The sequence below is a fragment of the Coptis chinensis genome, chromosome 3, assembly GCF_015680905.1.
Source record: "Coptis chinensis isolate HL-2020 chromosome 3, ASM1568090v1, whole genome shotgun sequence".
Taxonomy (NCBI): Eukaryota; Viridiplantae; Streptophyta; class Magnoliopsida; order Ranunculales; family Ranunculaceae; genus Coptis; species Coptis chinensis.
This window is the reverse complement of record NC_141458.1, coordinates 21,661,476-21,675,315: the sequence shown is the minus strand read 5'-3', so window position 1 is coordinate 21,675,315 and position 13,840 is coordinate 21,661,476. Positions and strand designations below refer to the sequence as shown.

The following is a 13,840-nucleotide window of genomic DNA, read 5'->3' as shown; positions in this document are numbered from 1 at the left end:
GTTATTATTTAAGGAACGATACCTCTATTAGCATTATAATTATTATAACTACCTTGACTTTGTGCTTGACCTTGTCGAGGTTGCACTTAGTTGTTATAATTATTAAAATTACCCTGACCCTGTCCTTGTCGTGGTGGAGCTTGGTTAAAACTTTGTGTTGGCCTAACATATTGATTATTGTACCCTGGAGGTGTGACGTGTTGGTTATTTCTCCAACCGAAGTTGGGATTTTGTCTCCAAGGGGCGTTAGGTTCACTATTAATGGAACAAGCTTGTTCATAGGCTATAGGACAGTGGGAGTCGGGATGCTCAGGGCTCCAACAGAAACTACATGGATTTGAATTTAGGTTCATGACGGGGATAGGCTTTTGTTGAACAGAAATGGCCTCTACCTTTTTAGTGAGTGATTCGATTAGAGTTTTAAGCTCGGGATCGTGTTTAATTTCAAACATACCGGGTGGCCTTAACTGTATTTGATGAAATAGCGGAGCGGTGGATATCATCACTACCCCCCCCCCCCGGTTGTTATTTCGCTTTAGTTTGATCCTCTAAAATTTATAAGCCTCCGAGGCTCCTTTGCTTAAGAAACTACCCCATTCATTATGTCTAGGACTTCTTTATGGTGGTGTAGAAGTCCTTTGAAAAGGCACGCGAACTAACGTGTCTTTCGCTAAGTTATGATGTGGACAATCTATAAGGAGATCGGTGAAACGATTCCAAGCCTCAAAATGTTTCATGAGGATTTTGTCAAAAGAAATGAATCTTGGAAAGCATCTCGTCCCGCTTTTTAGAGGTGGGTAAAATGTTCCATAAACAATTTGAACAAGTTTAGCCCACGAGTCCACGAATTAGGCATTTGGGCAGATTAACCAAGACGCCTTTATCGACTAAGGTGAAAGGGAATACCCCGAGTTTAATTTGTTCCGCACCAACCGTAGGATGGTGGAATGTTGTTAGGACTTGTTCAATCCTACGATGTAGCCGATAAAGTTTTTCATGGTCTAATCCATGAAAACGGGTAACAAATTAAAATATTTGAGGGGATTCGGAAATCCCCCACCGGGTCCGCTAGAACGATGCAAGATTTGGGGCTATCGCCAAGGCTTTGTAGAAGTCGAGAGGAGTCTCTTCTTCGCCGGCATTGTGTTAGGTGATGTGTGTGAAATAGTAGCTAGAGGTGTAGTGGTGGTATACTAGATAGACTTGTTTGTTGACGTTGTTGTAATTACGCTTAGGTGTTTTTGTTCGCCGCGGACTTTAATCTCATACAAGGCTAAAACCAAATTTAGTTAAACACATCAACACTCCAAACAATTCGATATACTAGTATAAACCTCTAACATGAGATGCGAGGTGCGGAAGAAAGGAATACTTGACAAGGTCCTTGCTTTGCTTTTATGAATAGCATCTTGTTTAGGCGTGTTCAGGTGTATATAACAAGTTAGAACACCGAAAAACTTGAAAAATCAAAGTTCGAGTCAAACCGTAGAATTTAGGAAAAATTAGCAAAGGGCGTTGGGCGCTCTCATAGAAGCGCTGTCGCTCCATGTAATTTTCAAATTACAGTGTTTTTTAGGGCTGGTCGCTCCAAACGGTCGGGTCCCGCCAAGGTTCCAGCTATAGAGGCGCAGTGCGCTTTTTATAAAGCTTGATCGGGTCTTCGGTGTATTTTTGTCCGGAACTTTTCAACGCTGAATTGGAAAACCACAGTATGAATCAAACAAGGGTGGGTGGGTAAAATGGGACTTTAAGAAAAGTACTTACTCTACGAAAACAATGCGAAAGTGAAACTAAGATGGCAGCGGCGCCATTTGATAAAACATAAAATGAAATAGTTTACCTACGAAATGAACGATGAAACTCAAAACGTAAGTAAACTAAAACTAATCTATGTGCCTATATTTATCAAAGATTTCTACTCTCAATCCTATGAGATATAGTGGAGTAGAGTGATTCGTTCCACTCCTAGTCCTTCCACATGGTAATGTTCTCTACGTATAAGTACTCTTAACTCTAAAGTCTAATGAGAGATTTACGAAGTGGCAACTAGACTACGATGCAACTACCCACAAGATGCAACTAGTCGATTATCAAAACAACTATGGGAATGCTACGTTGATTCTATGATAAGGAGTTAGAGGGGGATTGATTCCACCTTAACTCAACTTAATCCTACTAATGATTTAATCGTCAGAAATCCGAATTGAATCGCTTCATGACAATATGGTTATTCCTAATCCCTAATTACACATGTCATTCCTACCAATTCATAACTAGCATGTGAACGATTAAACCCATTCTCATGGTGAACTAATCGCTTCTAGAGTGGAAAGGAAATTGCGACGACTTTACGATAATCGGAATCAAGCTTTCATCAAGGCTTCTCAACCCCCTCTAATGGAGGTTTAGCCGAGAATCATTACACAATCATTTCCGATTAAATTAAAACTAAACATAATATAAAGAATTGAAATTTACTAATCTAAATTAAACAATAATTAAAATCTAATTAATAACTAAGAATTGAATAACAAGTAATAAATGAAATCAGATCAACACAAATGTAAATGACAAGAATCGAAATTAACAAACTAGCTATTTTATTAATCAATCTAATTAAGAATAATGATTCTAGAGTTTAATCTAAAACAAGAATTGGATTGGAAACTAAACTTAACATAAAGAATTAAATCTAGATCTAGAAGCTATTCTAATGGCTACTTTCTATTCTAAGCTACTTTTATTTTCAAACCTCCTATCTACCATTAACAAAGAGCTAAGCTTTTGTTTTTATACTTTCAGATCCAAAAATCGTGCATGGGCTTGGAGCCATGTTTTGGGCCAGAGAATCAGGCCCAAAACCCAATTCTTTCAGTCCAAAAAGGCCTCTTCAGCTGCAGTTGGCTTCAACAGACTTTTCGTCCGCTTTTTCTCCTCTGATTAGATCAAGGATTAGACCATTGGAAAGATCTTTCCGAGCCGGTCGTTTTGACATAAGGTAGTCCCCATTCCGAGGTCTGAGTCCAAAGATATGGCCTTCGGAAGTTCTGCTGACTTTGTGTGATGTTTCTGCCCACGTCGACTTTTCAGCTTTTGACCGGGCTTTAGAAAGGCTTTGGCTTCTTGAATCTTGGCCTTTAATCACAGAACTCCTTAGTAACCGACCTTTGCTCCTTTATCTCGCTAAAGTGGCACATTTATGCACATAATGGACTTTGAAACCTGAAATGCATAAAAACACGTAATCAGTGTTAACTCTTAATTATTACTCACATAATTGGTCTAATAGTATGACTGTTACAGGGTTAAAACTACAGTTTTGGGCTCTTATCATGTAGTACGTACTGTTGGAATCTCTTGAGTATTTCTAAATACTAGTGTATGTGTGCAAAGTGGAGGAGATGAACAAAGTGTGTTCTCTCCACTTTAGTGCATAGAAGATAGTCCCACATTGGTTATGATAGGGTTATATACTAAAAGCATTACTTTTGTATTAACTCTAATTCTTTATATTTTGAATGAGAATCATATGGGCAAATGTTATGCATATTATATATGTTATTAGTTATATGCATGTGTCTAATATTTTATGTTGTAGATGATATGGTGTGGACAAATAGAAGATCATATCATCAGTACCTTATAAAGTATAAGTAATCGTTCACAACCTAGATGGATTTGGACAAACCATTTGTACGGTTGTAGTATAATATGGTATTAGTCTATCTTGACTATAAGATTATACTAGTACACTTTGTGTGTATTGAACAGGACCAAGTGAGGTTGTTTCTCCTTATACTAACTATATAAGGGAACAAACGCCTCTGTTATTATGGATGTTTGTCCTCCTAATCCGGATATAATAACGGGCACTTACGTGTATTGTACATTACTTTAAATCATCAATGAGTGAGATTCATTGGTGAATTAACAAACTCGATGGATTGGGTAATGACATTGTATGTAAGGTGTGTTGTTGATTATAGAAGGAATCTGTGTCCTACAAGAAGTCAGGGTGATGATGTCCCCTTGAGGAGCTCAAAAAGATTGTCATGTAAACCCTGCAGGTGGATTTATTCTGACATGACAATGAGGTTGAGTGGTATTACTCAAGAACATAAGAAGTTGATTAATGTAGTTGTTAGTAAGTTGACTTAATCAACGGACAATCGATATCTTAAACATGGGGAGATCAACGAGCATATAATATGGAGCCCATAAATGCTGACACGTAATTTTGGATTAGGGCGGTAGTGCAACAATGACCTTTAGTGGAATAAGTCATTTGTTGACGGACTTGGGCCGTGTGTTCTGGGCGAACATGGGAAGCCCAAGCCCATCAGGAGGCCCAACCCTAATTTCTCCTCATGGTCCCTGTTGTAGCCTATAAATAGAATACTTTCTCTCTGGCTGAAATTAACTATTCATTATTCTGAAAAAGAGGCAAGAAAAGTATATCTGAATTCGTTTATGATCTTGAGAGAAAGAAGGGGGTTGGTAGATCGTTGTCCACAGAACGTCCAATCTATTCTAAAGGAATACAACAGAAGATCAAGGGGTTGATTGTTGATTCGGATTCATAAAGCTTGGATTCTCAGAGTTATCAAAACCGGATTCTCAAAGGTATGTTTTCTCTATCCAAATCATGAGAATCCTTAATTCCTCTGCGTGTGGTTCTCGCGGTTTGTAGAAATATTCGTTCTGAAATAACGGTTCCCACACTTGGAAGACCAAACCATAGCAGACTTTGAGGATAGTGAGAAGCTAGAAGCTTTCACTAATGATCTTGTTAATTCAAAACCAGAAGTTCCTACTGTGGAACGTGCAGAAGGCATTGAGTATGCAGAGAACTATAGGTTTGAAGCTCATGATGATGATCCTATTGCTCATGATAGGATATAACCTATTGATATAGAAGATGCAGATGAAGTGCATGAACCACCACCTGACCAAGCAAAAGTGCATCCTCCTGAGCCACAAGAAGATGGGGTAAGGAGGTCCGACAGAGAGAGACAAACTTCAACCAAGTATCCACCATATAGGTATGTTTGACTATCTGATGGTGGAGAACCTATGTACTATCAAGAGGCTCTTGAAGGTACAGACAAAGAGAAGTGGTTGAACGCCATGCATGATGAGATGGATTCTTTGCATAAAAATCACACTTATGAGTTAGTTGAGAAACCGAAAGGAAGAAAAATTCTCAAGAAGAAGTGGATCTACAAGCATGAGGAGAATAATCCACACCTAAGGCACAAAGCTCGCGTTGTTGTGAAGGGATTCGGTTAAAGGAAATGTATTGACTTTGATGAAATTTTCTCCCCTATAGTTAAGATGACTTCTATCAAGGTGGTATTGGGTCTGACCACAAGTATGAACCTAGAGGTTGAGCAACTAGATGTCAAGATAGATTTTCTTCATGGAGACCTTGAAGAAGATGCCTACATGGACCAGCCAGAGGGGTTTTCGGTCAAGGGCAAGGAACACCTAGTATGCAAGCTGATAAAGAGGTTGTATAGGTTGAAGCAGGCACCGAGGCAATGGTACATAAAGTTTTATTCCTTTATGGTGAATCAAGGATACAAGAAGTCTGCTTCTGATCATTGTGTGCTTATTCATAAATTTCCAGACGGGAATTTCATAGTGCTCTTGTTATATGTGGATGATATGTTAATAGTTGGCCCGAACATTAACAAGATATCCAAGCTGAAGAAAGACTTGAGTAAGTCCTTTGAGATGAAGGATTTGGGTCAAGCAAAGTAGATACTTGGGATGCAGATCACTCATGACAGAAAGAGTAGGAAGTTGTGGCTTTCTTAAGAAAGCTACATTGAGAAGGTGTTGAAGAGATTCAACATGGATCAAGCGAAGCCAGTCAGTTGTCTGCTTAGTGGCCGGTTTGCATGACCAAAGAGATGTGTCCAAAGGGTGAGCTTGAGCAGAGTCTGATGGAAAAGATTCCTTATGCATCCGCAGTGGGCAGCTTGATGTATGTAATGGTGTGTACAATACCATATATTACTTTCGCCGTTGGTGTTGTAAGCCGATTTCTATCAAATCCGGATAAAGAGCATTGGGAAGGTGTTAAGTGGATATTGAGATATCTCAAGGGAACTTCCAAAGTGTGTTTGTATTTTGGTGGAAGTATAGCCCTTGCTTGAAGGTTACACTGATGTAGACATGGCAGGTGATGTTGACTCGATGAAGTCCGCCTCCGATTATCTGTTTACTTTTGCAGGGGGAGCAGTTTCTTGGCAATCTAAGTTGCAAAAGTGTGTTGCCTCTCCACTACAGAAGCCGAGTATAATGCAGCCACTGAGTGTTGAAAAGAGATGTTATGGATGAAGAGGTTCTTCGATGAACTAGGGCTAAAGTAAAAACAGTTTGTAGTTCTATGTGACAGTCAGAACGCCATCCATTTGAGCAAGAATCTCGAGTTTTCATTCTAAATCTAATCACATACATGTGCGTTATCATTGGATTAGAGAAGTACTTGAGGACAAGCATTTGTGCATTGAGAAGATCCATACCGACAAGAATAGGTCGGATATGATGACCAAAGTCTTACCGAAAAGTAAGATTGATGTTTGTTGTGCTACCGCCGGAATGGTAGTAGACTCCTCCTGTTGATTTGGAAATAGCATGGAGGTAACCCCCCTCACTATTTGGGAGGGGGAGATTGTTGGAGTTATCCCTCACATTAGAATGAGAAAGAAAGAGAGAGAAATCAGTTATGTTCGCGTGAAGAGGTCCGATGCCAGCGTGCTCGATCGGTCAAAAACCTAGCGCACTTTGTTCTTGGAAAACGGAAAGGGCACTTGAGGACGCTGCGGCGCTCAAAATTGGCCTTGCCGAGAGTGCGCCCGCACCCATGTCTATTTTTCGCAGTTTCTATCTACAATAATCGCGACTCAGGTTTTTGGGATATACACAAAAACAAGGTTTTAGAAAACCTAAGTCACAAAATTGAAACCCAATTTTGAGAGTAATCAAGATTGAGAGATAGGAATTCGAGTAAAGTTCAGAGAAAGGAAGAGGCGAGAGTGCAAGTGGCTTCCTCCGGAGGAAGGCAGAGTAAAGCTAAACGCAGATGGTGCTTTGACGGCAGAGGGGTCCGGCCATGGAGGTATAATCAGGAACAGTCAAGGAGAGGTGGTCGCAGCCTATATGGGAAGCGGTGATGTACAAGATGTTCTCTATCAGGAGCTGAAAGCAATCGCGATTGGACTTGAGCTATGCACTGAATTAGGATATAAAAGGTGGAAGTTGAAACCGATTCCCTTACAAAGCAGTGAATATCATCACAAAATTGCAAAACCACCATGGACGTGTTGAATTTGGAAGCCATGATATCAAAGTTAGCGCCACATTCAAACCATCGCTCTTTGCACATGTCTTGAGGGGAAGCTAACAAGCCGGTGATTTGCTTTTGCGGGGCTTAAGATTTCTAATTGTAATGACTTAGTAAAGTTTACTCCTCCCCTAGATAGAGAATTGTATAGACTCATAGAGGAGGATGCTATAGGTACGATCTATGTAAGACTTGGTTGATTTATACAGGTGAGGGTCAGCCTAACCCTAGCTTATCTTTAAAAAAAAAAAAAAAAGAGAGAAAACATTTGCAGAGAGAAAAGCCTGTAAAGAGAGAGGAGTGATTCAGTAAGGTGGAGAGACTTGAGAGGAGTGATTGTAATCTTCCTTCCCACGTTATAAAAGGATTACCTCTTGTGGAAGTACACATCATTGGCCGAACCACGGTACATTTTTGTGTTGTGGTATGCTTTACTTTTTCTTTGCATTATTATTTGTTGTTAATAGTTGTTTAGAGAATTGGACATGCTAGGTTGGTTGTAGTTGATATTTAGAATTTATCTGGAGTAGTAGTGTGTTCATATTACAAGTTATCTATGTAGTGGGGATCGATTGGAATCGTTATTTCCAATAGATAGATCGTCTGGGTATGGTATATGTAGGCCGCAAACGTACTATTTGACTATGGCTTCACTTTATACCTCCAACCAATGCAACAATTTGAAGTTCCATTACATAAAAAAATTCTAACTAAAAGAAACTACTGAAATATAACACAATGTCACGTGAAGTTTAAATATACTTGGTTGATCACCTTAACCTTGTTGATCAAGATAATACATTTTGAGGGAAAGAAAATAATTTAAATCAAAATATTTAATAACGCGAGCATACATTTATACACATTTATACAAAACTTCTACCCAGATCTAATGAAAATATTGTGGTAGATAGATAGTAGATATATGTGTCCCTTCCAGTGTTTGTTGTATATTTGTGGTTTATGCAAATTGGTATGAGTGTATGTTATAGGGCTCACAAGTAGTTTATGTGGCCACAAGTGTGTGTGTGTCCATATTGGTAGAGGTAGACCGAGATTCTTGAAATGGACAAGATGTCTACAGACTTTGTTGGAGATTGTCCACCATGTGTGTGGTTTCTATCCTTTTAGTCTGAGGAAAATTACAGTACTCACAAAATCTTAGTGAGCTTCATGAAATGTATCAAGTTTTGGAATGAGAAAGTGGCAAGGAACAAAATTTTGGAAATTTTTGCGAAATTTTCACGATATTTTTCATTTTCGGTGGGCATTTAAACATTTCGAACCTATATTTTCTGTTTGCAAGTTTTTGACATAATTTTACAAAAATTTCAACCATTTTTTTATTTTGTTTATTTGTACACTAATATGCAGTTTTTCACGAAATTTACATAAAATTTTGAATGGTAGCAAGTGCAATAAATCATTTAAATAGTGGTTAAGTTATTTTTGTCAATTTAACATTTAGCATTTAGTATTTACTAGTTACTAAACATTAAAGGCCTAATCTTTCTCAAACAAACATTTAGTATTTAGTATTCACCTTGCCATTTTTGTTGTTTTTCCCTTTCAATTTTTATTTTTTATTTTTTTATAGGGGCACATTTGATTATTGAGATATATCATATATGTCTATTTGAGAGGATTGTTAATTTTGAGAAAGTGAGTTGTTTATTTCGATCATTTTTGGTGTATAGACATTTAAATTTATGTTGTTTAGATGTAAATACTAATTTACATTTCTTTTCTTCCACTTAGTTTATAACAACATACCTATCTTATATTCGGATTGCTTTACCACTTAAAAGATACAATTTTTAGAGTTTTTTTATGGTTTTCATAGTGAAGCAAACAATCAAATATAGAGAGTTGGGAAAAAATTGTACCAACTACTTCAGAAGGAGGGCCTTCGTCACGAAACCCACCACCACCACGGCCACCATACCCACCTCCACCACGACCTCTCTGGATCAGCAGGGTGGTTTGATCAGCCTTTGGATCAGCAGGATATATGCTTGATTATTGCTTGATAATCGAAATGAGCATACCTTAATTTCGCGTTTGACAAAATTGAGAGTTTCTGGAGTGGAAAAGAAGAAGACGGAGATGAGTTTTCCAAACCAATTTCACATTTTTTCGTTTTTTCGTTTTTTAGTTTTTGGAATAGTTCGAAATTTTGAAATTTTGCAATTTTTAAATGAATTAGATCTGATGATCTCAGGAACAGATCTAACGGACCAGGAGGGGTGTGAGATAAGGGTGGCAATATATATATATTTGTTGATGTATTCACATATTTTCTCTTATTTTTCGCTAAAATTACTATATTTTCATTTTCTGTGGTCACCAAAACACTAATCGAAAACGAAATTTAATTAATCGAAAACGAAATTTAATTCCTCGGAAAGGGGAACACGTCAAAATTTGGACGGAGACGTTATAGTTATGTATCAACTTTTGAACAGGAAATAAACTTGCATGGTCGATGTTGTGTATTCGCATGTTACCTTTCCAATTAATTATTTGTATCTTGGTAGCTTTAATTCTGATATACATGAAAATAAGAATGTAACATGATATAAGTAACTGTCTTTTTCCTATTTTTGCTATGGATTGACCTGAATACCTGATAGTTTCCAATATATAACGATGTTTAATGCCTTACTTTGTATCATCAACTTTAGCAGAGGTATATGAAGTTATAGGTGTCTCATCCATGTATTAACTCCCAGAATCAGTTAAGTTCCTTGTACCCTGTATTCCCTGATTTTGTATGTTATTCAGCAAAAGCACTTTGGCCCTGTTTTTCTTTTGATTTGTACATTCAACCCTTAAAGTACAGCCAGAGACTCGAGTGGCTCATAACCAGAGTTGTTTTTTTTTTTTTTTTTTTTAATCCCAATTTTGATCATTACCCACTACTCATGTGTTTGCCTGCTGTTTGGGTAGTATTACCTCTTAGATGAGCCAATTAGAATTTTTCCCTTACTAGAAGGGGAAATTAGAGTTTCCCTCCTAAATACACAAAAAAAAAAAAAGTCAATTTAGATTGATTGTGTTTTTTTTGTGTGTATTTTGGGGGAGGTGACCCTAATTTCCCATCTAGTAGGAAGAAATCCTAATTAGCTTATCTAGAGGGTAATATTCGTTAACCCTTCTTTTTTTGGATAATTTGTGTAACTGCTACAGAAATGCTGCATGAGGTCCAAGCTTATGGAAGAGGACAAGAAGGTATGATAGATCTGCATGGATTGCATGTAAATGAAGCCATTCATAGGCTGAGAAATTAGTTGTCTGCATTGAGAAATGCATCCCGGTCTGCTGATCAGCGCCTTGCAGGTGTACATCTGTGTAGGTACATGCCACCACACCAATTCAGGGATCTCGAACTCCAGCAAGGTTGCCTGTGGCTGTAGAGCACTACCTGCTTCATGAAGAGGGCCTTGAGTACACTGAACCCCAGGCGGGGCTGCTGCGTGTTGTGATATATTGATTCTAGAGAATCAAATCTTTTAAGTTATAGCTGGAATTTTTTTGACACATCAAACCGAAAGGTCTCATCAGTATCACATCGTTCTTGCATGTATATGGCAGAGGAATCAAAGCCTTGGAAAAAAGAAAAATAGTGAAAAAAAATGAAGGAAATGGAAAAAAGGGTAATGTACCATTAGTGTTAACAGGGTGATAATCAGTCACATTTTGGAAGTTTCAGGCAGGAGGCAAGGCCTTCTCAACTCCTCGTCTTCATTTATTTATTTTGAAGTAAATGTACCTTTGTTTATAATTTTTTTTTTTTGTAGTTGTAACATATAGAAATGATATACGTGATACATGCAGCTATTAAGTTCTCATTTCTTAGATGTTCCGATACATGAAAAAACTTCGATGCATGATGGGTTAATTTTTACTTTCAATCCAACAGCTTGTACTTGGGTTTTGGCTGGTATTGTCAATATAGGCTACCCAGAAGGAAATTGAAGTCATTTTGCCTATTGGTATATGTAAGTACCTTCCGTTCTCAAACCAATCACTATAACACATATGTCCACACACCAGGTTGTATCTGCACAGCTCGTACATCACTAGGTCGTACTACACCACCAGGACGTAACTACCACCCAAACTCAGGTCGTCCAAAATATCAAATACAACCATACATGGAAACAAATGATCTACCGCAATCATGAAGCTCAGTTAACACACCAATAAAAAAGGCATTTACTTTGTAACAGCAGAACTAATGACGAATCATCAAGAGAGTATAAAATATGGATCTATATATACTTGACAACGGCCTGAAGCAAACAGGGAAAGTCAGATTAAACATCTATAAGTAGAGAAAGATGGACTACGTAAGGTTTGATTCAAGTTTACCTGAGAAACTTGATACGTAGGCAACTCTTATCCAAAGTAAGAGTGCAGCCATTTCCAACCAATCCCATCATCAGGTAATAGGCAAAAACCTATACCTCTACATTAGCGCCGTCTGCCGGTTCATTTTCTTGAGAAAAAACAACACACCATTTTCTCAAGCCCACGAAACTTGGTAAAACCACCATGGAATAACAGCTCAAAGCTCTAGTAGATCAAGTAAAGTTTCTCTAGGAATCATTTACCACGCTCCAGCAAGAGAACCAAACTCTTCGCAAACAAACTACTTCCAACACCAACAACATCACTCCATACGCAATTGAAAACAACGCAGTCACGACCCTCACTACAACCACCAATCAACGTCTTGAGGACTTCAATTCGCCCATCAATTAGAGAAGTCAAGCGATCGAAAAAGCTAGCACAACCCAGATCGTCTAGGAGATGCTCTAGTCATACAAAGCGTCGCCATTCACCACTGAAGTCAGGGACAAACAACCTCCCACTGATTTCATTAAGCCAAAGTTCCCGATGTACGATGGCAGCTCGTGTCCAAGCCAGCACGTAGCTCGTTTCAGCCAAATCCTGGCGCTTTACAACGCTCCAGACTTTGACTACCTAAAATGCAAATTCTTTCCAGCCAGCTTGAAGGACGGAGCATTAGACTGGTTCTACACACTAGCGCCTGATTCAATCCATAACTTCGACAAGCTGGCCGAGATATTCGCAGCAGAGTTTGTCCACAACAGGAAGAAGCAAGCCGACCTAAACTCGTTGTTCCAGCTAAAGCAAGCACACTACGAGACTATTTGCGCTTTCTTAGGACGTTTCAAAAAGGAATTGCTATCAATGGAGTCAGGCCTCAATGACAGCTTTGCAACCTCGGCATTCACCAATGCCCTCCTAGACGATTCTGAGCTAACAGGGTCTCTAATGCGCAATAAGCCAGAACGTCTAGATGACCTGTACCACAGAGTCGACAAGTATATGAAGTATGAAGAATGGATGGCCTAGCGCAAAGGCAAAGAAGTCCTCACAGTAAGCGACAAACGGGGACCCAAAGAAAGCAAGCAGTACTCATGCAACAACAAGGGCACCAACTCCTAGAAGCCATCTTACACCAAGAGAGAATTCTCCAACTTCTCCAGGACGCCAGGTCACATTCTGAAGAAGATAAAAACAGCCCCTTACTTCAAGCCGCACATCAACAAGGTCATAGAAATCCCAGGCCGCCCGTACTGCCACTTCCACAAACTCCTGACACAGACAAATGTTGGAGCCTCAAGCATTACCTCCAAGACTTAGTTGAAGAGGGAAAACTCAAAGAATTTTTGCTAGAAAGCGACCTCAGGCATAAACTGAATGCCAACCGCAACAAAAGCATGAGTCGTAGTCATGAACGACCTGCACACAGAAGGAGCAGAAGTAGAACAGCCTGACGATCTAAATCTCCAAGTCGGTCGAGGCTCGATAGACGACAGCACTCCTCCGATCAGGAAGAGGAAAAGGTAATCCACATGATTACAGACACCTCCATCAACGACACCTCCGATCGTGAAAAGTGCAGGCGTTGGAGCACTACAAGATATCTACCACCTCTCCCACAAAGCTGTGATGATCACTCCTGACAGTTCTCGATCTACAACCAAGATATCATTCACCGAGGAAAACTTCGACAAGGTGTGCCTACCCCATAATGATGCTCTAGTAGTGTAAGTCAAAATCAACGAATGGACAGTCAAGCGGGTCCTAATCGATCCATGCAGCTCTTGCGACATCCTTTTCTACCAAACATACAAGGACATGCACCTACCAGACTCGGTGATGATAGAGTCAAATGCACTACTCTACGGGTTCAATGGAGACCGCATAGATGCCATTGGAGACGTCATCCTACCAGTCTCCATTGGAGAAAAAGAAGACATGGTTAAGACCTCAACACGCTTCAGTGTGATAAATGTCAAGTCATCATACATTGCCATCAATTAGGACACAGGTGGATTCACAAGATCCAAGCAGTTCCACCAACTTTACACCAAGTCCTGTGGTTCTCCGAACCCCGAGGCATCATGGAGCTCAGAAGCAACCAACTAGAAGCTCATCGATGCAATCAAGTAA

At 39.2% G+C, this 13,840-nt stretch overlaps 1 protein-coding gene and 1 pseudogene across 1 annotated transcript; both read left to right on the top strand.

The window, feature by feature from the left end:
* Positions 1-672: 672 nt before the first annotated feature.
* LOC147508603 (small nucleolar RNA R71) lies at positions 673-764 on the top strand (annotated as a pseudogene).
* An 11,489-nt stretch (positions 765-12,253) lies between these two features.
* LOC147508602 (uncharacterized) lies at positions 12,254-12,736 on the top strand. Its single transcript, XM_086597404.1, has one exon. It carries the CDS (start codon positions 12,254-12,256, stop codon positions 12,734-12,736), a length of 483 nt encoding a protein of 160 aa, XP_086453530.1.
* The last annotated feature ends 1,104 nt before the right edge of the window (positions 12,737-13,840 follow it).

Coding starts and splice junctions, on each gene's coding strand:
- LOC147508602 (XM_086597404.1), top strand. CDS start 12,254: ATGTACGATGGCAGCTCGTGTCCAAGCCAGCACGTAGCTCGTTTCAGC.